At 49.5% G+C, this 27231-nt stretch overlaps 1 protein-coding gene across 1 annotated transcript in view; it reads right to left on the reverse strand.

Annotated features, from left to right (window-relative positions):
* Nucleotides 1–25944, reverse strand: part of LOC142592808 (cAMP-dependent protein kinase type II regulatory subunit-like) — an 88236-nt gene extending 62292 nt beyond the window's left edge. The window contains exon 1 of the mRNA XM_075704491.1: nucleotides 25564–25944. Within this exon, the coding sequence (XP_075560606.1) occupies nucleotides 25564–25837 (274 nt within the window). The 5' untranslated portion in view covers nucleotides 25838–25944. The remainder of the gene's footprint in view (nucleotides 1–25563) is intronic.
* Between the last annotated feature and the right edge of the window lie 1287 nt (nucleotides 25945–27231).

A 27231-nucleotide genomic window follows, 5' to 3' on the forward strand; every position in this document is an offset into this window, starting at 1 on the left:
TACGAGCCGAAATATGCATTCACGGCGGTAGCTTAGCGGCTACGGCGTTATACGCTGCTGAGCTCGAGGTATCGGGTTCGATCCCGGCGACCCTCTTGCATTTCGACTGAGGCGAAATGAAAAAAAAAAAAAACACCCGTGAACTTGCATTTTTGGATACACCTCAAAGAACCCCGGGTGGACGAAATTAATCCGGAGCCACACAACCCTGTCTATACGGCGTGCGTCGTAATCAGATTGTAGCTTCGACACCAAATTTGATTTTAAACTATGCGACGCGGCCTCCTAGAATGACACCAGTAACGCTCGCGGAGCAGCCGAGTATCTCTTCCGGTGAGACTCGGTATGGCTCTAACCAGCTAATCGCTCCTTACAAAAGTAGTAAACACTGGTAAAGAACGCTTTACCAGTCGTAACTAATGTGGCGCTGCTCTTTAGTATCCATTTAAAGGAGTACCAACGGTACATTTTCAATAATTTTCTTTTTCTTTTAACGATGATCCAAGCCTGAAGCCATAGAAGAAAACAGTACCGACAAACGTCAGAACGACCTACATAACGTGCAGTAATGCCTGTTACTACGAATCGGTTTCCGTTTCGGCATCTATGAGGTGCGAATGTCACGACGGCACGAAACACCGGCTCGCTCAGTTTCTGCATCAGGCAAACGTGGTCAGAAGAAAACGCGTGCGCAACGCTCTTGATTATTATTATTATTATTATTATTATTATTATTATCATCATTATTATTATTATTATTATTATTATTATTATTATTATTATTATTATTATTATTATTATTATTATTATTATTATTATCATCATTATTATTATTATTATTATTATTTAAGCTAGCCTTATTGCTACACAATGTCAGTAAGCATTGCTCTGTGTCATAAGGTCAGGCTCCGCATTTCGAAGTGAACTTAAATTAGCATCGACTAGATGGTGTTCAAAACACGGTGTCATTGCTTCCAGCGCATGCAATCAGCAAAAGCACGGCCTTCGCGATGCGTTTCGGTTGCCCAGAGAGAGCAGTCGCCTCATCTTGGATATGGACGTATCCTACGTTTTCCCCGCATTCGCACTAGCTATAGGTGGCACGTTTTTCTTTCCTCTTGTTCTTTCTACGAGCAAGATGCGCGCGACAGAACCTCTACACGTGTGCCAGTAGTTCACTCCTTTAACACCGACGGCTCGTCGCACTGTCACAACGCCGCGACGTCCGGGCCATGGCCGGCATCGATCGAAACCACGGAACAACCTGTCGAATCGCCGTGACACGTCAACACGATCGAACGCAGAGACCCAACAGTTGAACGGCAGCCCGACTCCCACAAGAGTGCATGCCACGCGGCACCGGACGCGTCCGATGCGGGACAGACAAGAAAAGAGACAAGCACTCCAGATACGCGGCCAAGCGTCTTCGGACTCGCCGCACTAAGTGCTCTTCTTTCCGTTTCCTCATGTTGCCGGCGTGCTGCCCTTTCGGTAGCCGCGGGGAGGAAAAAGAAAAAAGATAAGCAGCAGCGCCGAGATATACGATCTGTATACACAAAACGCTACAGAAACACGACGTCGCCGAAAGCAGCTCCGGTTCTGCCCTACTTCTTAAACGCTCGAGCGGGTCCCCTCCGGGTGGCCTCGGCTGCTGTATCAGTTTGCAGGATGCGAGCCTTCCAGAACAACGCGCCCCCTATCGCCCTATAACATCTTCCCCTCAAACGCGCGCTTATATATAAATACTTCCTCGCAACATTCCCTCGCTTTATCTCCTTCGAGCGCATTTGCGCACCTTCCCTCGTGTACCCACGACACGCGAGTTTCCGAATAACGGGCCTCCGAATCAGCGCGCGCAGACGAGCACGCAGCATGGCCTCAGAGAGCGGCGTGCACCGGAGGCAACGCTCGAAGCATAGAGTTTAATAAGCAACTAATAAGTACCTGATTTGTTCGGTCTGCACTATGCGCATTTTTTTTTTCTTAACGTATTGATGTAAAGTGCTACAGGATATGAGCCCGGGGGAGGATGGGGGGGGGGGGGGTATTCCGGTCTATTTCCGCCGTGCTGTCGAATCCAGTAATGGCGGCAATTTGAGCCAATCAGGTGGCTGCTGTGGACCTCTCCGATTGGTTCGAAATGCCGCCACTATCGTATTCGTCAACATGGCGAAACTCGAAACCGCGGGCTAACTTATTTTCCGTCTTGTTAAACAGTGTGGAACCATAGAAAGGACGTCAAGGCTAGTCGAAGATCGTCTACGGCACCTTTCTTGCGTCCTCTGCCTGGTTCCACGCTGTGTAGTAAACATTAGAGATGTAACTTACAAGTCGAAGCCCTTAACCTTACATTGATGATGATGATGATGATGATATGATGATGATGATGGTGACGACGACGATGATGGTGATGTGAGTATCCCCCTAGAAACGGGGCAGTAGCACATAAATGTCCATTAAAAAAACTTGATGGTGCATTTAAATTCTCAAATATATTTATACGCTAAGCTTCACACACAGAGCTAAGAAGAGTGCCTCCCCCCTCGACACCGCGCATATCAGACCTTCAATGACACACAATGTTTACGTTTACGTACTGTACCGCGTTCAAAAAAAAAAAAAACTATGGCCGAAACCTCGACAGCAGTTCATGCGAAGGCTCTCACTGTGAAACGCCCATGCAGTGATGCAGCGAAGACAGCCGAACTCAATTGGTTCGTCGAAGAATGACGAGGACAGATGCGTGCAGAGAGTAGTAGTACGACGCGCGAGAGACAGTGGCAACTCTGGTAAGGTCGGCTATAGTTGCCTATTTACTCGCCGGTCTGATTTGTGTACACGTCCGGGGAATAACGGAACCTGATGCGCGCGCTGTCCAACGTGCCGCACACACACACAGCAGTCGTTTCGAAGTGTTACAACTGTAGTTTAGTGGGGCACTCACTAAAATGTCCAGGGGTCTGCCTGCCACCCAGTTGGCGCGAGAGAAGTATCTGAGCGACCGACGGCTCGCGACTGGAGCATGCACGGCTGTTTCTTGTGCCGGGAAGAAGCGAGGCGCTGTCGCACACACTGCGGACCTGTAATTATTTTCTATACGTGTGAATTACGCGGCCAGACAGCAGTAGCAACAGGCACGGCCAGTGTCAACAAAAACCAGCATGTTTCTCAATTAAGAGGGCTTCGCTTAAAAAAAAAAAACGAAAGAAGAACAACAACATTTAGCGGACAACGCGAGGGAAATTCGTTAGCGTTACGTCGCACCTCTTGGAGCTAGGTGCCAGATCCACGATTTTAACTGCGTTCAACGCATTGCAAGGAGTTCTTCAGGAGCTCACTGGACACACGTCCTGTCTATATATATATATATATATATATATATATATATATATATATATATATACACCCGTAATGCGCAACACATTAAAAAGAAAAGCGATATAGAGCCTTGACTGACGTCACGACGGAGCAGCGCCTGCGTGCGCCAATGCGTGCGACATGCGCCGAGAAAACATGCCAACACGCCTCAGCGCACCATCGCAAAGCGCTCGATCACAGAACGAGTACACACGTACAGGCGTGGCGGCACATCTGTACACACCTTCGTCCGGGCCGCATGTACGCGGACGAGGCTTGCGAGTAAGCTGTAAGCTCTTCGAGTCCGCGCCCGCCTTCCACGTATACACACACGCCTCGAGATCAAGGTCAGCCGCCCGAGAGCGACGCGGTGCGCTCACCACGCGCTCGACCTTGAACGCAGCTAGCGGCGCTCGTATAAAGCGAAGTTCGAGAAAAGCGGAACGCCCAACGTACCTGGCACACTGACTCTCAGACATGCGTGCATCGATGCATACACGTTCGCTGTGCCATTTAGTGGCGTGGGATTCGAGGATCAAACGCACGCAAAATAGACAACATTCTTCAGCTTCCCCCTCTCCCCTCCCCTCCACTTTTCGCAATGCGTCTCACCGGCTTGTACCCACATGTTATAAGTGCGCCCAGCGGTACTAACATATACCGTCTGTATTGCTCGTTTTACAATAATCCTCGTTAACATCCTGTAGATTTTGGACTGAGTTCCCATAGACTTCAATTGACTATATTTTTAGGCATCCTATTAAATTTCAATTTATGGACTTCCAAGGCCAGGACATGTAGCTTCTACAGAGATATATGTTTAAGCTGTCTGGGAAAGTACATGGATGATTTTCATGAAATTCAGAAGCAGCATGTAAATATATCGGTCTTACACCCTGACTTTTCTTTTATGTGGGTGTTATGCATGAACAACCGCTTTTTTAAAAACTGTAGGCTATAAACGGATCAAAATAAATAGGCTTGTTAACAACTTTCTTTCTCTACTTGCGTTTATAAACAGTCTTCAGCATTCGTAAGAACAAAGTCAAAGTCGTCTAATATACAAAGCCTAAACTTCTCCTTATAGAAGGGAGGTACTACGTAGCCGGTTGCGTTGCGAAATACGAGTTTACTGCAAATTCCGCTAGAGGCGCTAATGGCGCTAATGTCTACAGCCTACAGCAGCTGCAAGTATTAGGGTCAATTCAGTTCGAGAATGGTGGACAGAAGGTAGATTTGCCTAAACTCCCCCCCCCCTTTTTTTTGTATAGGTGTGTGTGTGGGGGGGGGCGGACTTCGAACGGCTTTGAGACTTTGGTAATTACGTTTTTCAACAAAGCACTACCTTATAAATGTAACAATTCCCAACGATCATTCGTGTGCGCAAGTATTTCCTGCCTTGTCTTGCTCAGAAAAGTATGATGTCTCGTAAACTTATAAATATTAGGCACAATAAAGAAATCCACAAGAACGTCTGAAGCCACAGGCGCGAAGATTAAACGAATCCACGTACCCATCACTGTCATAGTAGCTAGCCCTTACAGAAACCGTCACAGAAATTCCGTTTAGTTTCGGTTGATATTTTTCATCACTCAATACAATCTCAATACAATACTCAATCTGTTAAAATACAACTGAATGCCGCGATTAATTTTTTACGAGGGAGCTGAATCATCGCAACACCAAAATTTCGTTTAGTAAAACAATTTTGCAGAAAACTCGTGGCGGAATGAGCCTACTTCGCAAGTCCTGAAAGTCATTCTGCGCAAGAAGCCAACTGTCTCCTTCGAAAACACACCGCACGAACGGCGAAATGAAACACACGAAAGAGAAATAAATGTCAATAAACCGGTAAGCTGATAGCAACGTTCTTGAGCATTTCGGGCACGACCAACGCTGTTTTGCAATATAGTCGCCGTAGACGAATAAATATAGGCAGCAGAGCGCACAGCGGCCATCTTAAGTATTGTGTTGCAATTCAGACGAAGCCGGCAAGAAAGGCGGCATGGAAGCCAAAACCTAAGGGGACATTTTGCACAATGTTTGGATATTCGACAGGAAGTTCCTCTGCACCCAAGAAAAACTTAGTCAAGCTTTCTGATGCGCTTAATAGCGTAAGGTTTCTTTGTTTGTTTGTTCGTTGTTGTTTTTTTCTCATGGGCTCATGCACGCAATGTGTTCAAATAAAGCGCCACTGTGTGCTTCTCTCGGCGATGTTCTTGTCGAATGAGGTGGCGGGTCATGTCGCAAGGACGTCGTCCGTTACTCCCATTAAATGCATCACTCCACTTTTATGGACTCGAACCACTGACCTCTTAAGCAGTCCAAGTAGACTTCGTCTTCACTGCTAGCCAGACGTGGCACACACCTCAAGCCTCGCAAGCGAGCCCCCGTGTGACGCAACTTCTGGACAACGTTACCAAGACGACGGCAGCCCCGTGACGTTGCCCTGACGCGCTCCGAATTCCACGCAACGAGGATCTGGCTGCCATATAAGCGTGGGCCCACCCGTCATACCCCAAAAAAAAAAAAAATCAGATATAAAGGTGTGTCCGGAGGATTTGCGAGACCAAGGGCGACGCCGCTCGGACGTCTCGTATATCTTCCATAATGGAAAAAAAAAAGCACGCCTTTCCACAGGTGCAGCGACCTGGGCGCGGACGCGTCCTGTTGCGCCATCCCACTTGAAGCGTCACCAGGGGTTTGATCATTAACTCCTTTTTTTTCGCGCCTGTCTTTTTTTTAAAGCGAAGCTTTCTTCACGGAACCTCCCTGAATTGGCTGAACGTGGATGCTGCTGGCTTCTGCTGCTGTCTCGCCTAATACCTTGCACACTAGACCGCACCCATACATAGTGTGTGCGTGTGTGTGTGCGTGTGTGCGCGCGCTTTTTTTTTCTTTTTTTTTTTTTAGCTGCGCCAAATTTTTAGAGGATTGCCTATAGCAGATAGCACAATTCTGACGCTTGATCTAAAAAACTCGATGAGGCGGCGATTACTTCTACGAGAAATCAAAATGTCCGATTGAATAATTAACGTAATTACGCTAGTTAGCTTTTTAATTGATTACTTTACGCCACGTAGTTCAAGCTACGAGTTATAGCCGCCGAGTTCGCACGGCGCATCCACTTGGAACGAATTACCTGGGCAGCACCAGTTCAGAGATAGTAATTTTCAAAGTGTCACACGAAATGCACTGGCGTTCCAGGTCTTTTTTTTTGATGAAAACCGCTATTTTATGCACTGAAGCACAGAAGTACTAATGCCGCTTAAATATTTTTTTAAAATTAGAATATGGTGTGCTGCTTTATCAATATTGCCGCATCTACAAAATGCACGAATGAATCCTGGGGCGGAAGTCAGCATCCTCGAGCAGTTTGACATCTCGCCCACGCAGCGTTAAAAAGAAAGCTAAAGTAAGTATGAAATAAAGAATACATTAGCCCCACCAGAGCAATACGATACCTCCCGAAAAGAATGAAGCTATGACGAATTAAACGAAAACAGAAGAACGATTGTGCCTGCAGTTTTAATTAGAAAAAGAAAATGCAGCAGTGATCGAAGAGCCACTTGTACAGCTGGACACCCGACTTTTTTTTTTAATACAATTGCGCAGCAGTGCATTCATTCGTGCAACAGCGCTACAGAGCGCGAGCTCAAACCGTTTTCAGGGAATTCGGCGGCGCAACAGGTGTGCTCGCCTAACTCGACCGCAAAGCTCACCGTAATAAACGAGAGGATATAAGTTTGCAACAAAAGAACAGATGCACGCGATCGCGTTCCGAGTTCAACGCTACAAACAACAATCACCGCTGTCCGATTGTATGCCTGGCGAAGCGACTGCGCTTGAAGGTAGCGTCCAGTCAGGGTTAAATCAGGTAGACTGGTGAAACATTATGTCGAACTCCCTTTTTCTTTTTGTCTGTTTTTTTTTTGTGTGTGGAAGAAAAGGTTAATTATTACCGGATAAAAATGTATGCCGAGCTTCCTTTTCAATTCTTGTTCTTTATTTTTCTTTCTTTTTTTTCAATTTCTATAGCAATTTGTTGTTTGTTTTCCTTGTCTTTTGAAAAAACCTGACAACTCTGGCAAGTGTTACGCGCATTGAGCGACGTACACCCTCAAATGCGATGTTTCTGCGAAATATGAGCAAGGACCGTGGAGCGGCAAGAGCAAAATTCATAGTTTTTTTTTTTCGAAGATATTAAGCGAAATACGTATCTCCTCGTACTTGCAGCTCGATCCCGTAGACAACAACGACATGCAGTTGCATCCAGTAATTTTCGCAGGAAACACTACATGCCCGAAAACGACGCGTCTTTTCTTTCTCATTCAGCTATCGATGATGATGATGACCTCGCGGTCGTGGAGAGACCGGCTGTTTCGCGCTAATGTCGCGCTCGTTTTCTCCGCCCCCTTTCCCTTTCCCCCCTCCCCCCCCAACCTCCCACCAACCACCGCGACGCGACATAAGGCGCGCGTAGGAAGTTCGGCACGTCGCCAAGCTCAAGCTATAGCCCGCGCTCTCGACGGTCTCCTGGACGAAAACAACGGCATTTGCACGGGGGCGTCCGGCCGTTGCAAAAGTATGCGCTCGCAACAGGTGCTGGCGATAATACAACGTGGCTTCGTACGCGTTGCCTAACGCCGCGCGTCCGCTTTGCGCCAGGCCGTAGATGCACAGTCGCGCAGTTGGCGGTATACGTATACCGGCTCTGCGGGGGGGGGGGGGGGGGGGGGGATGGACCAAGAACCGGGCATAGTTCGAAATGAAGCAAAGAAAGGAGAAACGTGAAAGAATTCAAAGAATATGTGAGAACAGGTAGGTTGCAATAAATGGAGATGGACTAGGAGAGAATGAACTCGCGGAAATGAGGAATAGAAATAAAACCTAAGACATAAAATAAAATAAATTTAACTCAATTTGGTGGAAAGGAAAGGGAACTCGGACCTGAATTTACAGTTCGAATCGCACTGACCCTGCAAGAAAACGATGGATGGCTGCGTAAACATTTCCGTCGCTGCGCCCAAGAGTCGAGGCACCCGTGAAAAACAACAAGCAAATGCAGCTCACACGCTGAAATTCGCGTGAAGCGAGGCTTTAATAAAGGCGGTTCATCGAACGACTAATGGCGATGCGCAGGGATGTGTGTACTTTTATCATGTGCAATGTTTACACACCCACAAACGTTACAACTTTGTTGTCGCGCAATGGTTTGTGTTTACGCACTGCATGGCGTTCGCAAGCTATTCCGAAACGCAAACTCCTTGCCATGAGAGAGCTTTAGTTTAGGGGACGCAAGCGGCTTGCGTACGCAAGAACTAGGGGCGACGGTACTGCGCATGAGCAGACCCCTACGTCAGCGTCTGCGCATGCGCAGCATCGTCGCCCTGGTTCATGCGTACGCAAGCCGCTTGTGTCCCCTAAACTAAAGCTCTCTATTAAGGCGTATGCAGAGTGCGAGAGGTACACGTGGCGACTTTACGAGGACGTAGGGTTGGTAATATCGATGAACGATTAACCGATTAAAGGTGTCCCGCGAAACGACCAATCTTCAGCTATGTCCACTTTTCATTCAACCGACTTAATCGAGTAGACCTGTTCGACTAATCGCTTTCCAGGGTTTGAAAGGAGTGGCGCAAACATTTTGGAATTGTACTGTAATGGCGGCGCGCGAGCAGTGACTGTTGTTACACGGCTATGGTAGAGCGACGTCTGTCGACTGTTCTTCCCAGTCCCGAGTGATGCCAAGCCGAGCGCCTCCCATCTCCCCCTCAGCGTCCCCCCCCCCTCACCCCACCGCGCACACCACCGCGCAGCCCGAAGCCGGAAGCTTGAAATGCCCTCGCAATTTAAGACACGTGACCCATTCGTCGATCGTCGTGTCACTCTCAGACCACTAAGGACGTGGCACAGCATTGGAGCAGTATTTGACGCAGCGATGGAGTTCACGAAGATTCAAGCAAATCTTCAGCTACAGCTTCTATAATCTATTCTCGCATGCTGATTGTGTGGCCGTTCAGGGAAGGTGTCGGTTTCACCCAAACGCCCCAGCCAATCGACATTCCTTCGCTCTGTAGAAAAGGGCATGTGGTTTAAAATATTAAAATAGTAATTTTCTTTTTCCCCTGTGCGTACTGCAGTTTCTTGCATATATTTAGTTGGACTTCGCGTTTCACTTTTGCCGTTTTTTCTTATTTCTTGTTTAACTATACCGTACAGGGATTCACCAGTGTCATGCATCTTGTTTAATTCTGCTCTAAGTGCCATTTTACAATATATATCGTTGATCTTTTTTAAATATCACTAGTGCCAATTCTCTTTAGAATTTAACAAATCAACGATTATTCTTTATCAAAGCTTATACACTTGTATTTCTAACTTGGTCCCACCTCTGAAACATTAAAATGGGGTCCTACAAAAGTAGATAACGGTGTTTCAACCTTTTTGAGGTTCCCAGCAAAAATTTCGCTTAATCAATGAATCGATGAAAACGAATGAAAAATGTCGAACATCTCTACAAGGACGACGGCGGTGTACGATGCTTGTTGAAGGAAGAATTGTGATGAGAGCTGCCTGCACAGAAAGGTATACGACACGCATAAAGCAACACTTATTTGATTCTGTACCTCGTGTGTAACGTTGGGACGTATATGCCCATTCTGGAAAATTGGCCAATTAAGAATGGTCGCATTCCCAGTGGCCCATACCGAATGGCATAAAAGAAAAAGTAAATCAAAGAATCCGTGAAATATAATTCACCATATTCCATTAAGAAGTCGACGTGCTTTCAAGATATTTGAGACATGAAATGTTAAGGTTTCATGTAGAAATCTTAGTAGGACACGCCTCTTCTAGAGAGAGAGAGAGAGAGACGAGACAACGTGGCCGCGCAGAGTATACAGCCATAGCAGGCGGCGTCCTACAAGTCTATCACGAAGGCCCATAGACTTCAGGAACGTTAGTTGCGCAAAAGTAGTCTCTGCAGCCACGCGGAGTTCCTTTGCCAGCGCTGTGATAGTATAGACGAGGACTGCGAGTAGGAGCGAAAGGCAAACACGTATGCGCTGCTCCCAACTAACAAGTATTTTAACGCTACGCTTACACGCCTATCGCTCCACAGCGTCCCGCGAGTAAATGTAAATGCGGAAATCTACTCTTAAAAAAAGTTTGCACCCTTCGGGGCTTATCTTGTCCCACAACGGTAATAGTCGTCTATCTTGTCCGCATTACCTTTCTTTAACGCTGCGTGACCGGCACTATCAGGTCACGAACGGCTTGCGCGTTATCAGCGTGACAGATTATTCGTGAGAGGAAAAAGCCCCCAGGGAGCACCGAGTTTTCAAGAAAGGGAACGCAAGCAAGGCAGATGACGATTATTGTTGTGGGACAAATATACACCCCAAAGGATGCGACTGTTCTAGACTCTAAAAAAAGTTTACGCCCTTTGAGATGTATATTTGTCGCACAACAATCGACATCTGCCTTGCTTGCGTTTCCTTTCTTGAAAACGCCGCGTCCGCTACTTTCCTGTCAGCAATGCCCTGTCATGCTGGTAACGCGCATGCCGTTCGTGACTTGGAAATACCTCACAGCGTTAAAGAAAGGAAATGCGGACAAGACAGACGACGTTTATTGTCGTGTGGCAAGTAGGGTGTAACTCAAAGGGTGTAAACTTTTCTTATAGAGTGCCAAAACAGTTGCACCCTTTGGGATGTATTCGCAGCTGCATGCTACAACACTAAATACAGCACCGGGGTTATCGCGCCGCCCAGCACGTACACACACACAACTGCGAGATTCACTGGAAGCAGGCAACGCCGCCGGCCAGAGGAGGCACATTCGCCCCCGGGTGCAGGCGCGAATCGAGAGTTCGCCTTGGCGCAGGCATTGCAATCTAAGAACAGTTTACACCCTTTGGCGTGCCCCTTCTGCCAACCAACGATAATCGTCATCTGCCTTGATGCGTTTCCTTTCGTTAACGCTGCGAGCCCGGAACTTTCCAGTAACGAACGGCACGCGCGTTATCAGAAGGGGCACTCCAAAGGGTGTAAATTCTTCAATGCTGATAACGCGCGTGGCGTTCGTTACTGGAAAGTTCCGGGCTCGCAGCGATAAGGAAAGGAAATGCATCAAGGCAGATGACGATTATCGTTGGTTGGCAGAAGGGGCACGCCAAAAGGGTGCAAACTGTTCTTAGAGTGTGCAGCTGCGGAATCACGCGTCTGTCGCCCGCGGGGCGTTACGACGCGAGCCCCTGTGTAGACGGGGCAGACGGTGAGCTCACAGCGGCGGGTACTACACTCAACATGTTCGGGCTCGCGCGAGTTTTACGCAGTTCCGTCCGCTATTTTTTTGTTCTCTGTCTCTCTCTCTTTCTTTTCCTCGTCCACGCGCAGTCGAATCTCGCGACGCGGTCCGCATGACCAATGATCCACCGCCTCCTTTTTTCACCGGCGTTCTTTGTGTATTTACTTTTTTTTTTCGTATATGAAGGATGTACGGCATGCGGCGGCGCCGCCAAGATGAAGCGCCGAGGCGCCTTCTCGGCGGTCGCGCATAGCCGACGAGGCGAGCGAGTCGTTCCTGCGAAAAGCGGATGCGATTTTTTTTATTATTGTTGCTGTTATTATTGAAAGACCGCACAACGAATGCCCACTTTCATTATTGTCCTTGAAAGCACTTTTCTTTGATCCCCGACTACCTTTCTAGACTTTTCTTTTTTAATTATGCGGTTTTACGTGCCAATACCACGATTTGATTATGAGGCACATCGTAGTGGGAGGGAGACTCCGGAATATATTGTACCACCAGGGGTTCTTTAACGTGCATCTAAATCTTGAGTATACACGGGTGCTTTCGCACTCCCTCCCCCTCCCCCTTCCCATTGAAATGCCGCCGCCGTGGCCGGGATTCGATCCTGCTAGCCCGAGCCTCGGACTATAGTTGCCCGTTTTTATGCAATACAAAAAAAATTTGGCCAACTTCACATACTTTGGAGGTATTTAAGGGAAGAACATACGGGCCGATGCCGAAGGCAACGCGCTTCAACAGAACCTCTCAAAGCGTTGCATATATAGCTGTCACGAAGGAAGAATGCGAGAAAGTGGCACGTGACAAACGCGACAGACGCGACCTTGGCACGAGAGAAGCATCAGCATACCCGCCGTGGTTGCTCAGTGGCTATGGTGTTGGGCTGCTGAGCACGAGGTCGCGGGATCGAATCCCGGCCACGGCGGCGGCATTTCGGTGGGGGCGAAATGCGAAAACACCCGTGTGCTTAGATTTAGGTGCACGTTAAAGAACCCCAGGTGGTCAAAATTTCCGGAGTCCTCCACTACGGCGTGCCTCATAATCAGAAAGTGGTTTTGGCACGTAAAACCCCAAATATTATTATTATTAGAAGCATCAGCATACTGATGCTTCTCTCGTGCCAAGCTCGCGTATACAGTGTATACAGTGTAGTTCACTGTAGCATAAGTGCGAACGTTGGTATATAAGAGCATTGTGCTGCCGTGCTGGAAAACAAGAGGGCTCGATCCTACCATCGGTAGCGAGTTTTTCTATAACAGTATAGGCGTACTTCCCTCCCCCTTTGGAGATGCATCTAACACAGAACACGTGGTGCGTAGAACGTACGCGAGAGCGTCAGGTTGCGCGCATCATCTCAAAAAAGAGATGCGAGGTACAGAAACGTCACTTTGACAAGAGTGCGCAACTGTCGAGTCCCGTCCCAATCATCGCATTCTATAAGTACGCTATCGTATACTTAAATGGAGTGTGCTGGTGCATACGTGTTCACAGTTGCAGAAAGACTGCCACAAGCTTCTCCCGCGTGAAGCTGTACGCACACGACGGAGTAAGTCGCCGTTCGAACTCACGGATTGCGCTTCACACGATCGTTACGTCAGCCGTTCCCGCGTTGCTCACTGGGTCCGCGCGAACCGCTTCGCGATAATGACGGAAGGCTGTTAGGAATGGCCTGCCGAGGTGGCAACATGCAAGTTTTCTCAGCCAGCTGCAGCTGCGAGCGTTGCGAGCTTCCCCGAAGAGAACCATGGAAGCCTATCACAATTGCTGCGGTGACTCATTTCGTAGGGACCTCGAGGTGCCGCTTCAACACCCCCTCGGCGCCGTTGTGACTAAACGCGATCGGCGGACCAACTATTGTTACTGAACCCGCCACCGCCGATATGGTCTCTCTGCAGCAAGAAGAGCTTCCCTAACAAAAGGGTGCTTCGCGGTACGTGGGCCCCAGGATTCGTCACAGTCTGCTGATACTCGTGGCGACTATAGGACGCAAGACAATGGACAACCGGCGGCCACGCTGCGGTGGTCAGCTCGGGGAATAAGACACGCCTTTCAAGGCGTAAGCCCCGAGTTCTGAGGGGCCCGCCTCACCTCGGAGGGGGCACTGACACCTGTGCGGAATGTGTGCGTGTAAACCACCTCCCCCCTTCCCTCAAAGGCGGGCCGGCTACGATGCCTCGAACGTTTCCCTCACCTAGGGATCTAGGGAACACGGAGTGTTTATAAGCGGCTGTTTGTCGGCTGCTAGGTGAGCTCTGTGATCGTACTCGTGAGCTGCGTGCTCGTCATCGTGCTCGACCAGCAGTGTGCTGAGTGTGTTTGGAGCTTCGTGCTCGTATGCTGTATGCTTCGTATTGCGGGCTCCATTTGAGAGCCACGCTAGACTGTCGAATGTATCTCTTGTTTAAATGTAAATACTGTAAATAAATCCTGCACGCCTAAGTCCCGACGAAGAGTCAAGGTCCTCCCTACAACTACGACCGCCAACTCCTACAAGGCTAAATCAGGACTTTGGCTCCGTCGCGTTGGCGCCGTCGGAGCGAGAATATAGATGTGCTTTGTCCGCGCTGGGGGGGGGGGGGGTGTTGAGCCCGTCATGTGAACGCTATATCTGCGGAGCGATTCGATGCATGCACGTCACATGTCGGGTGACTGGTTCGTCTGCGATCACGTCAGTCATGTGAATCCAGCATAACAGGATGACGCTCGGCAAGTGTGAAGGACGGGAAGCACGCGCAAAATATTTTACTTTGACACTAAGGCTGTTTTTGTTTTTAAATGCCGGACTTGGCGTCATCGACGTTATAGCGACGTCACGACACATTGCAAGATTTTCTGGCGTCGCCTAGCAACGACGATGTTGCCCGCAAAAAAAAAAAAAAAAAAGAAGAGAAAGGTGAACATCCATTCGTGCTCGCGTGTGCACAGTCACAGCGATAGCAGGAACGAAGCTCGCCAGCGTATCATGACGTCACGGCACATAAAGCGCCTGGGTGCCAAGCTCTTGCGCTGAAATTGTTCGTAAGAGCAACCTCCAGCCAATCCTGATGCTTGACATATCATTAGCGAAGGCGGCCGGTCAATGGCAGAGAGCCCTTGCGAACGGAAAGCTTTGTGAATACATTACAGGCCCAAGTGCGTAGAGAGGAGTATCGTGGTAGATTATTCAGGCTTTATATATACAAGCATTCTTCCTCGGACTTAGGGGGGTTTGAACCTTTGTCTGCATAACGCAAAAATGTGGCAAGTCGAGAAAGTCATGTCAGTACACTCCTTCAACCCAAAGTTAGCACACGCTAACCTCACTCCCTGCAAAAGAATCCTAGTTAGATTTTTGCGCACTGTCGCCGATACTATAATCCCTGCGTACGCTAAGCTGCTCGGATATATATACGCAATTTCGAAAGCTCCCTAATACCCAGCCCGAGTTTCGGTTTATACTAGGGGAAGCGTCGCTTGCCTCCGCTACTCTAAAGCTTTTCAATGCCGAAGTCGCAACCGCTATATCGTTATGCAAATAGGACGGTATTTTTCTCTTTCAGAAGTAAACCTCTGTTCCGGTCTGTTTTGCGAGCGAATATAACTTCTGGCAGTGTCGGGACAGCCAGGCTGATCTTTCCGGAGGGACTCTTGACAGCGCGGGTAGCAGCCGGATTACACTTGAGCCCCACGTGACCCAACGGCGAGGCGAAATTGGTAATTAGGAACCGCGCACAGTGTAAGATCACCCGCCGGTTCACCCATGCGAGGCCGCAGGTTCAGAAGTGCAAAGCGCTCAAGGTCACACGAAACACTGCGCTTACGTTCACGTTTCCCTTTTTTTCTTTCTACATAATTCATCTCTAGCTTTTGTCTACATCCCGCCCGCTTTCTATGCTCGGTTCGGACAGCTCGGTTCCTGGCTAAAACCCCGTAGTGGCTATACTCGCCTACAGATATATGTGGCAACGAAGAGAAAGCTACAGGGGAGAATGAGTTTCCGCACCTGTGTTAATGCGCCAAGTAGTCCGGCAGCGCTTGGCAGCGCTTTTGATTTCTTGGAACCATAGAGTTTAGTACAATAATCACAAGAAGGAACTCTGGTGCTGCAATCGTTCTGCCGTCGAGGGAACGACAGGTAGTATACATGTATTTGTCTTTATCTTCGTGCTTGTGGATTCAGACGTTCTTGCGGCTTTGTTTATTACGCTTCACCCGCCTTCAGTGTCCTAAATTTCTAAACAATCTATGCTTTTCTTCTTTTTTTTTTTTTTTTTTTTTTTTTAGTGTAGGAGACTCCACGAACACGCAAAATTGCTACTAATTTCAGTGGTTCAGTCTGTCGAGGTAGCCGAATCGAAACGCGCAAAGAGTCTACAAAAGCGCTGGCTTGCCCGCGAGAAACTTGTAGAGCGTTCTATATGACGCTTGTCGATGCATGCGTCTGTGGCGTAATGGTTTCACTGCCGGGCTTCTCTGCTAAAAGTCCAGTGTTCAAATCCTGCCGTTGGGCGCCATTTTAATGTGTATTAAATTATTTATTAGATAGTACTTTACTGAAAGTCATCAGTTTAGAAAGTTAGAAAGTCGTTCGGAGAGAGAAGGACGAAGTTTAGGCAAATCATTGTACTTCCCATAATTCCCATGATGGTACTACAACCACTCCCAATGCAGCTCCCGTAGACACAAGCGCCAGAGTTCCCTCTAGCAATTGCTGTATGGAACTCTATGCTTAGAACAGACACTGAGGGGCAATCGGCCCAGCTCCCACGCGCGACAGTTTCGCATTTGCCCACAGGCGGAAGAGAAAGACGGGAAAATGCGACAGGTTTGACAGTCAGAGGTGTAATGTTACCCTAATTTCCTGTAAATAAGGTGCTATGCCTTCTCTTCCCCGCAGTCTAAACTCTGAAGCTCTCTTACTTGCAAGTTAACTTTACTTTGTATCCCCACAGGAAGTAGTGCGCGAATATGGTAAAGTTAGACCATTTTGAGGACAAGCGAGCAAGCAAACGGCCGAAGATAACAGCTCTCAGTGTCACCCCCCTACCCATTATTCTGAGCAGGTATAGCAAGCTCTTTCCTAAGGCGGACGATATAGATAGCCTGCACGTGACGTCACGGACGCGGCTTCTCAACGCGCTGCAGTCCACCAATAAGGCGGCCAGGATGGCGGCAGTGAATCGTGTTCACTTCCGCGGCGTAACCAGCTTCACTGTCATTGAGACGCGGTCGGAACAACACTGCCGGTGTACGCGCAGGAAACCGCGACTGAACGAACACGTACGAGATGCCAATTGACGCAGCTCCCTTACAGTGGGTGCTTCAACATGGCGGCTAAAATGACATCAGGGCAACACATCTAGTTTTCCTCAAAATTTTCTTCTAACTTTTTTTTTATCACCCAAAAACAAGACGAGACCCACGCGTTAACCTTCTTTTTCTTTTTTTCTTTTTTGGAGGGGGGGGGTGAATTATGCTCTGGAGGTTGATTGGTTGGCTGTTTCTGAGTGAAATGCGCAACCCTCCTCTGCAATAGGGATCGGCCATGAATCCAGCCGCACGACAGCACGAGAAAATACAAATTTGGAGATAAATTAAAACGTAATTATACTAACTGAGAATTGTGAAATTAACTCTTAACTGGTAGAGATATAAAGTTAATAGTCCCTAAATATTACAGTAATTAAACATGAAAATTTATTTAAAATGAGCAAACAAAGAAAAGCATTAGCATGTCTCACATAGGAAATTGCAGAGAGCACAGAGGTCTCCGAAGGTAAAGCCCTGACGGTTAGCAGGAAAGGACTACCCGGAGAGGCAAGTTCAAGTCCAGCTTTCGGAAGGATTCATTCCAAAAAATGCCCTTTTTCATTCTCTCCTCTCCTATCCTCTCTCTCTCTCTGAACAGTAAAACAGTTGCATGATAAAAGAAAATATTTATACTCGCTATCACTGCAGAAACGACATAAAAGTGATGGGGGCCGGTCCAAATCTATGAAGAACACAGAGCTTCGTCTTCAGGTCATAGCTTTATTTTCTTGCCGAGAAATCTTTGTGATGATGAATGATTATTATGATAATGATAGCTGTGGCGAACGCCACGAAGGTTGGCTGAAGTGCAGTTATTGTTGTCGAACGCGAAAAAAAAAAAAATCATAATATCCACAGAGAAGCACGCTACGCACCGCTCACGGAGCCATTATTTTCCTTTTAAGCCACGATCATTCGTACTCTCCGAACATTTCCGGGCATGCGAAAAAACTCCCTCTTTGTATCACAACCGCGCTAACTCTACGCTGCCGGTAAAACGCCATCACGCGCACAAAAAAAAAAACATTGACAGACGGTACGAATCGAAAGGAAGAAAAAAGAATATTAAGGAGACGGAAACTAGACAGGACATTGAGTGCGAAGCACGATCTCGTCAACGCGAGAGGACTGCCCGTTCCGCTCGGTCTGTCAGTCATCACCAACGCGCCTGCCCGCCGTGTGAGAACATTCGGCGACATCTATACTTGACGAAACACGCGGAGGCCGACACTCTGGAAGCAAAGGGAAAGAGGGTTCCCTCGGGTAGAGAACGTACGGGCCGTTATCTTAAACGGCGCCTGCGACATATACGTGAGGCTTGACGTAGGCTTGGCTCCATGAGCGGTGCGTAGCGTGCTTCTCTGTGGATATTATGATTTTTTGTTTTTATGATTTTGTTTTTGATTTATGTCTTTTGTGTCCGACCGGCATGTCACGAGGCCGTGTCTCGTACGGGGCAGTGACGAGCTGGGACAATTATTATGGATTCATGCTAATGAAGCCAGAACAGACACGCACACAAAACCTAGACAGAATTGAGCGCTACAGCTAACTAAGGCCTATTCAATCGAACGAGGAACATAGTATTGTCCAGCATCACCGAACCACTCATTCGCCTCACGAGAGGTGACAGACCGTTCGCTTGGACTGACGAGCAAAACGCAGCTGTCGTCGAGTTACGGCAGCGGCCGCAGAAACCCCGAACCCGTACGCGTCCTTGCTCACTTCGACGAGGACGTTGACACAGAGGTGCATACCGACGCAAACGACATCGGTATCGGCGCTGCGCTCGTTCGACATCAGGCGATAGACGAAGCAGATATCAGTTCTGTATACGTACCACAGCAGTAACGCGAGAAGCGGGGAGATTGCTGAAGCATATGTCTTTTTTATCAAAAACTGTGACAATTAAACTGACCGTGAGTTGTCCATCCGCATCGTTGCTAAACGTGAATTTTGTGACATGACGGCACGTGATCTATGTGACGTTTCATTCTCTGTCCTTGTGTTTCTGCATGTGTGTTACGGCGCCAAGTAGTCCGGCAGAGTTCATTAATGCTATAATGTACTCGTTGGTGGTGGCGGTGGAGGTGGTGGTGGTGGTGGTGGTGGCGTAGTAGCAGGCGGGGTTATAGCCTGACATGCTTAGCCGGCAATTGTTCCGCCCTGCGTCTCGTGCATATTTAAGCAAATTAAGGATGTGTCACCAGATTCTGCTCAACTCCGTGATTCGAAGAAAAGCAAGCAACATTCGTAGCACTGTCCTCTTCATTACTGCGGGTCCTTCAGGGCGCACTACGGACATCTCGATAGCGCGCGTGTGTGTAACACCATTATTTTTTTTGCAGACTGCGAAACAACGCCTTTCTTTTGTCGACAAACTGCGAGCACAACCAGGTGACGTGTTCCACACCACCGTTATCACGACATTAAAGCACAAAGCGGTCGCGCGTAGTAGCTCATACTGGGCGTGATAGTACGTACATAGCGATAAAATTTTAACAGTGGTTAGCCGGTGAAAAATAAAGATAAAGAAAATAAGTAAATAAATAAAAAGGCGGTCGCTGTAAAATTATAAACAATATGCGCGTGTCAATGTACAAACAAGACACCCGCAGTCCACCAACCACTAACTCCTCCTCAGAAGAGTGTATCGCTAGCTCCCCGGCGAGGTGCTGAAACACTAGTCGGGAATACTAGTCCCCGGCGGATCATTTGGGACCACTAATGAACGCCCTTACTCGCCCTCCCTTTTCTCAGTGCAAGAGTTCGACAGCTGTCTTCGTTTGGGTTTCTCGAAGCAGTTAGCGCGCAGCTTCCTACATGAGACGGGGCTTCACAATTGCCAAAAGCGCTGGACAGCAAAGACGAAAAAAAAAATACTTAAAATCATGAGGTTTAGCGTGCAAGAACCACAATACGATTATATGAGGCAGGACGTAAGTGGAGGTACTACTCCAGTTTAATTTTTACCAACTGGGGTTCTTTAACGTGCACCAAAATTTAAGCAATTGCGAGCGCTCTTTGTATTTCGCTCCCATCGAAGTGTGGCAACCGCGGTCGGGGATCGAACCCGCGACGTCGTGAAACGCCATATAGCCGTTCACTAAGCCACTGCGGCGGGTACTGTGCCACAGAAGGTTTTCCGCACGTGTAATAAGAGGCCAAGAAGCACTGTACAGCTAAGGACAAGTACCTGTCGGGCTACGACTTAACGTGGCGCACGCAAGCAGCCTCACATATTGGCTTGATAAAACCACGAGCCCCCATGTCGCGGCAGCTGTGGCTCTGTGGAATCGACCGGACATATTCAATCACTAGACTGTAGAGCGCACACTCACGAAAGGGACACATACAAGAGAAGTGCATGGCCACAACCACTCAATACTCTCAAGCTTTTTATTTGTCAATAAGCTAAAGCTTTCCGTTTATTTTTTGTTTATTTTTTGGGAGGGGGGGTGGAGGGGGCCCTGAATTCGTGATTATACTCGTGCCATCAAAGAACGGAAATGATAAGTAAAAGTGAACAAAAAGACTACTTGTGGCCCGTGGAATGAGCCACATGTGAAAGGCAACAACAACAACAGCAACAACAAACTGAACCAGCTGCCTCCATCCGCAATGGACGTCGCATCAGGCACATCGTAATGGGATGACAGGATATATTGCACCCATGGAGGCAGGACCGTACGGAACGTGAAGCACCCAGAAGCGCTGGCGTTCAAAGCTTATGGGAGCGTTAGGTTAACTGGGCAGCTGTCGAGATAAGCAAGAGACGGTTGTAGTGGTGGAAGAAAAAAAAAAGAAAGAAAGAAAAGGCCCGATGGGATGGGGCAAAGAAGGTCACAGGAATAGATGGCCTTACGAGAGATAAAACAGATACGCGGAGCGCTAGATTACGACACATTGGTAGAACGAAAGTAGCTTACGAAGGCCACTATTCGTCCCCCACCCAGATCCAAAGGTGACGCCGTTAGAAAACATCATCGCATCATACATACGGCGGAGGCTACGCCCACACCTTTTAGAGATTACTGGATATTAGTACGTGAATCCTAACCCCGGGAGTGTTAGCCAGCACAATAGCACAAAATTAAGTTAATGAAAGAAGAAGTCGTGGAGTTCAGTACACGCTGCTTTTCTTTTTTCTTAGGAAAGAAAGGAGTGCGCACCAAAGGTGTTCTTTCCTCTGCGAAAAACAATGCCGTCCGTAGGCGGCGATTCTGATCTCGTATGGAGCCCCTCGCCGAGCGCCGACAGATTTCCCGGTCCCCAATGACACGCAGTGACCGAGAAATTTGAACGCGTCTCCCTAAGATGCTTCAAATGAAATTATGACGACGATTTCTTTAACAATGGCACAAATCCACTGTGTGTGTGTGTGTGTGTGTGTGTGTGTGTGTGTGTGTGTGTGTGTGTGTGTGTGTGTGTGTGTGTGTGTGTGTGTGTGTGTGTGTGTGTGTGTGTGTGTGTGTGTGTGTGTGTGTGTTTTGGGGGGGGGGAGGGCACACGCCAAGAACCTGGTGGTATGTTATAACAAAAAAAATGTAAATAAAAAAATGTGAAAGAACGCATTATAGACAAGGTGATGTATGTACAGTACGGTGGTTCAGCTTTGCATAAGCAAGGATAGATATAAAAGAATTTAAAAAAGAAATGTACGAACATTCCTCCACGTCGGCCCCGTTTCTTGTTCCTCTTAACGCGCCACAGTGCCGACAGCGTACACGATACACGTTGTGCGGTATTTTTTTTTTTTTCGAGCGCTCGCATTAGTTGTGCGACGCCATTCCGCTGCGTCGCGTTTCCCAATGCCCCACGTCCCTCGCCTCGCTGTCCGGACGGGGGATGGCAGCGGGTCACAAAACCCTGTCACTCGGCCTCTCGTCCCAGTCCCGCTCACTTTCTGGCGGGATACGGGTCTTGCCAGTATGCGTTACGAGTGCGCAAGACGGGACCCCTGAGGAGACCACATCCCCAGCCGCCGTAAGTGTTCCTCATTCTGCCTGCGGCGGCCCCGCTTTGTCCGTTGCCGGACCACGGTCACTTCGGCTCTTCGGGCGAGCGCACTCTTCCGTCGTATCGATGTCCTGAGGCAGCGCCTTCCGATAGCGACTCAGTCTAGCTAATTCCTCTGTTTCTCTTCCTATTTTCTCTACTGTGTGTGTGTGTGTGCGGGGGGGTTGGAGTTGGCACGGCGGCAGGCGCTGGCCGAAGGATACGCGGCTTCCCGAGAACTGGGGTTCCTTGTTCCCTCTGCCGCGGTGCACCGTTAGTGGCCACCGGCGACCGTTTGGTCGTCCTTGTCGTATAACAATTAGGTTCAGATTCTGTCGTGTTAATGCTTAAACTTACGTCGTATCGAAGCCCAGCTTAATAGATGTTCTCTCTTCCTTCCGGAGAGCTTCGCCAACGGCCACCCCTTACAAAAGATAGAGAGGGAGAGAAAGCTAGAAGACAGGAAAGGCAGCAACGTTAACCAGAAGCACGTCCGGTTTGCTACCCTTCACTGGGGGAAGGGTCTCTCCTCTCTCTTCCTCGATCGCCCTCCCCCTACAGCTGGGACCGGGTGGGCGCACGCGCGCAGCGGGGCCTCGGAACACGGAGCGCCGGCCGGAGCTGGCGAATACGCGGCACCCCGTGTGAACCCCCGGGGGTCGGTCGCCGGAGAGCGCGCGATCAGAGCGTGTGCGCCACGAGCGTATACACAGCGGTGAGATGACGACGTGGACTCGTAACTTGCGAGAGCTCGAAAGCTCAGTTTCATACGGACGCGTCTTCGAATGTTATACCGAGTTCGGGTGAGAACTCGGAATGAGCCCCGCCCGCAAAAAACCGCAATGCACCTTTCGTCGGTGGCTCCGCGCTCCGAAACACACGTTGCCGAGGAACGCCATGTGTTGAAAGAAATTTGCCTCCACCAAGACGTCACGGAAACTGAGAGAAGGTTGGCGTGCCTACGAAAGAAAACAAAAACTTGAATTGACAATGTATTCTTATGTTGTCAGCGATAATGGATACCCGTTTACGTCAACTCGACGAGAGCGGGTCGAGTCGGAGGTCGGGCTCAGAGACAGCCCGAATCAACAGCGTTTGCGTGAACTCGTTACTGACGGGTTACGACGAGCCTGCGCCGAGGCCAGAGCTAAGACAATACGTCCGGTTAATCGCTCCCAGCTGGCCGCGGACCACTGACCTGACCCGTCTGCGCATGCGTTTCAAATGGGTCTCCTCTGGTTGGCTCCTCCCGACTCCACGCTCGTTCAGCTCGACCGGCTATACAGCGTTTGCACGAGCGCGGCAGCCAAATCTCGATCCGACAAGCGGACCGTAGACCCGCTTTTGTCGGGTTCACGTAAACGCGCCGCGCTTAAGAGGCTCTGTAAGCCAGGTGCCTAGCACGAAATAAAACGCGACATATTTTCGCAAGACCCCAACACCCAGCTATAGAGGCTGTATAATATATGCCGCATTTACATCCGACACTTAAATTCACCCACGAACGCACGCGCTGCTTTCCGTTGGAGCGACGAACCGAGAGTTCGCAGCGGGGAAAAAAAAAAAAAAAAGCGCGGACCTGTTGCGCGGGATGCCTTTGGGAGACGCACAACGCTGGAGCCTTTTTTCTTTTTGCGGACTGCACGGGCGGTGCCGGCGGCACACGAGAGACGAGCGTGTATATCTCGCTCAGATAGACATCGCGCGCACGTACGCGAGCGGAGTTGGGAAAGGCAGGCGCATTCCAAAGCTTGCTGCTGCCGCCACTGTGCATTTACCTCAAAGACGAAGCTGAAAGAAATACAAAAAAAAAATGGAAGGAAGGGGGTAAGATAAACTACGCCGCCTCAACAATGGGCAGGGGGCGACAGAGAGAGAGAGCGCGCACGGAGATTAATAATCTGCAGAGCTGCTGGCGCCTTCTCGCCCGCCGAAGGCAAGGCGACCCGACCGACACATAGCGAGGGAGTCGCGCGCGCGCCGCTGCATGCCAGCTGCGAAAAGGGAAGGATTCCGGCATTTAAGTCGACGCACGCCGGATAAGCGGGCGGGTTTAGACGCGCGTGATCGCACGCGCCGCGCGCGCGCTCACTGGGGAAGAAAAAGTGGGACGCCCGCAGCCCCCTTAGCTAAGTCTCATCCCCCCCTCTCTCTCTCTTTCTCGCGTGTACCTCAGAAGAAGAAAAAAAAACTCACCGCAGCGACGAAATTCGAGAGAAAGGTGCGGGTGAAAGGAAACTTAGTTGGGTCTGAAAACAAAAAAAAATAAGAGAAAACTTGCGAGACGGGATTTAGGAAAGGAGAGACCCCCCCAGCTGTCGCAGCTACATGCCTCCATATGCGACTGACGATTGGGAAGCTTTCAAAACGCGACATATATATGCAGATGATCGACTGACGCCAGAGGAGCCAGGCGGTTGACTTCTTTCTTTTTCTCCCCGCGTCTCTCACTCGCTTGCATTATCCAGCAGGCAAAGCAGGCGACCCGTAACGTACCGCAACCACCAGACCTGAGAGCTGTACGCGTACGTCTTTCTCGGAATGTCGATCTCGCCGACGGCTGTACGCTAACTAGCCGATCGCGCCTTGGTTTATCGCGAACGTCAATGAGGGAGGGGGGTGGTCGCCGCAACCGCGACGTCTCTTCATCGTTTTTTTTTTTTTCTTTTTTCTCGAAGTCGTCGGGCCGTGCATGTTTTATTGCGCAACGAAATGATTCACCACACGTGGAGCGAACGTTTTCCCTCTGCGTCTCGGGTCGTAAAACTATAAAACGGGCGGCGCAATCACAACAGCAGGAAAGAAAACTTGGGAAAGAATTCGGAGGGCTAAAACCCGGGACGACCAAATGCGACGAGTCGCGACAAACTCAAACCCCTTTCTGATCACCCAAGACATGTGGTTATAACCGAGGAACCGTTCGCCTCTATAGACGGTTCGTGTCCTGAGACCCAAGGACACACGTTGACCGAAGACGTGCCAAAGGGACCCTCCGCCGGAGATGTCTCCCTACGTATTAGATGCTTGGTCTCCACCTGCGGTTCTCCACAGCAAACTGGCGATTCTCGCATTAAGCGCAGGAGGCGACTACGCGGACCAACGTCAAACAGCTGGAGTGGCGTACGTGCCATCCGGGCAGGGATATAACGTAGCGATTGTGTCCCAATTCTCTTTTTTTCCTTCCCGCGCTTCGTCACTGGCCCCGGACAGCGCCCCGCCCACCTTATCGCCCTGTTCGGCCTATCTTGAGCGGTGCACGATAAGGCACGGAATCGGACGAAGGGAATCGTCACGTCACACCGCTGCCCAAGACAGCTGCACGCCAGCTCCTCCATCGAGAAAACCGAGCACGTCGCCACCACACCACCACCACGATCGCACCAAAACGACACAGAAATGTGACGCGTCAAAGGGTGGCCCCAGACAGCGACGCTGGGTTGAGGGGAAGGAGAGAGGTGGGGGAGGGGAGGCTTCAAACCAGCATACACGGTACGCGCCAGCGAGCGCCCGGCGCAAAACTCTCCTCGGACAGAGCCGGTTTGCCGGCCTCGCCGAAGAGAGACGGGGTCACACGCGTGGCGTTCCGCTTTCTCTTCCTTCCCATACCTTCGCCGTCGTCGTCGTCGTACTGGGCCGACCGCTCGTCCTCGACGATGCGCTGGTCGCCGTTGCTGTTGCACGCGCGGTGCTGCGATTCCGGCTGCTGCTGCTGCTGCTGCCGCCGCTGTTGTTGTTGTTGCTGGCTGTGGTGGTGGTGGTCGTCGTCGTCGGCGGGCGGTGCTTCGACGCGTATCTCCGGCACCGTGCCGAGCTCCGGGCCGCGCCCGACGGGCTCCGGGCGCAGCGTGAACGAGCGGCTCTTGCGGCCGAACAGGCGCATGCTATCGCCGAGAGAGAGCGAGCGCGCGCGCACACACACACACGCGCACACACACGCACGCACGAGCGATCGCAACTCCTTCCTACGGGAGTCTGGAGCCGATGCACGCGGACACGCGGCCGCGGTGGACGGAGAGGCTGCGCCGACGACGTCAGCGGCGACGTCAGCAATACGCCACCTGGTGACGCGCGCCGTCAGCGCTCGCGGCACGACGCAGGAGGCGCGCTTTTTCGAGGTGCGAAACCGGCCGACTTGTCTGCACCGTTATGGACGCGAAAGAAGCGAGAGAAAAAAAACACGCACACACACACAAGATCAGCTCTGGGGTAAAGTTGCCAGTATAGTAAGGCGTACGGAGGTCCTCAGGTAAAATTACCGTCACTTCATACTCTCCGAGAATTCCGTCGACATGTGCTTATTTTTGACAATACAGAATTGAAAAAACGAGCACGCCACTGAACTCACAACGCCGACGCTTGTAGGATAAACAAAATGAATCATGAGCTTCATTTAAGAAAATGAGCGGTAGTTCAGCAATGTCTCTCACTCTTCAGTTCTGTGTTCAAAAAAAGAAATTCGTCCACGGATTTCTGCGACAGATTTGCAGATAATCGGCTGCGTGCAAGGCGTTCGTCCTAATAGTTTCTTGCGGATAATAAGGCAGCTTTCGTCGCCAAGAAAGTGACAGTGTGTTGGATAGCCTAAATCAAGTGCCACATAAACCAGTCTGAACGAGAAGAAAGGGGGTTAACCGAGGAGCCCGATTTTTATTAGCCACATAATAAGAAGCCAACAAACACTGACATCAAGGACAACACGACGGAAATTAATTCTGCTGAATAAATGCAATAAAGAAACGATAAATTAATGGAAATGAAAGTGGATGAACTAACAACTTGCCGCAGGGGGAGGGAACGATCCCACAACCTTCGAAAGTTGTGGGATCGTTCCCCACCTGCGGCAAGTTGTTTCGTCATCTACTTTAATCTCCATTAATTTATCGTTTCTTTATTTCATTTATTAAGCACAACTAATTTCCCCCCTGTTGTCCTTGGTGTCAGTGTTTGTTGGCTTTTTACTGTATGATAAATCAGTTTGTTTTTCTCGCCCCCTCACGAGAATAAGAAGCATTGGGACAAGTATCTTCTGATTAATGAAATCCATTTTTTAAATTATTTTGTCTTCCTCGTATTAATCGGATGCATTAGAAAGTTCTGTGAAGTTGCGGGTTTGTAAGCGCCTGCGCATTTGGGCTGTCTTGTAATGCTGTCTCTTGTAATGCTGTCTTTTGTAACGCCCATACATTACAATTAACCAGTTGGAAGTCTGCGCTCGATATTTCCGTGCGTCTCTGCCTGAGTCGTGCCGTGCTGCCCTAACAAACCAGCCTGTGC

Source organism: Dermacentor variabilis, chromosome 9 (assembly GCF_050947875.1).
Source record: "Dermacentor variabilis isolate Ectoservices chromosome 9, ASM5094787v1, whole genome shotgun sequence".
In the NCBI taxonomy this organism is placed as follows: Eukaryota; Metazoa; Arthropoda; class Arachnida; order Ixodida; family Ixodidae; genus Dermacentor; species Dermacentor variabilis.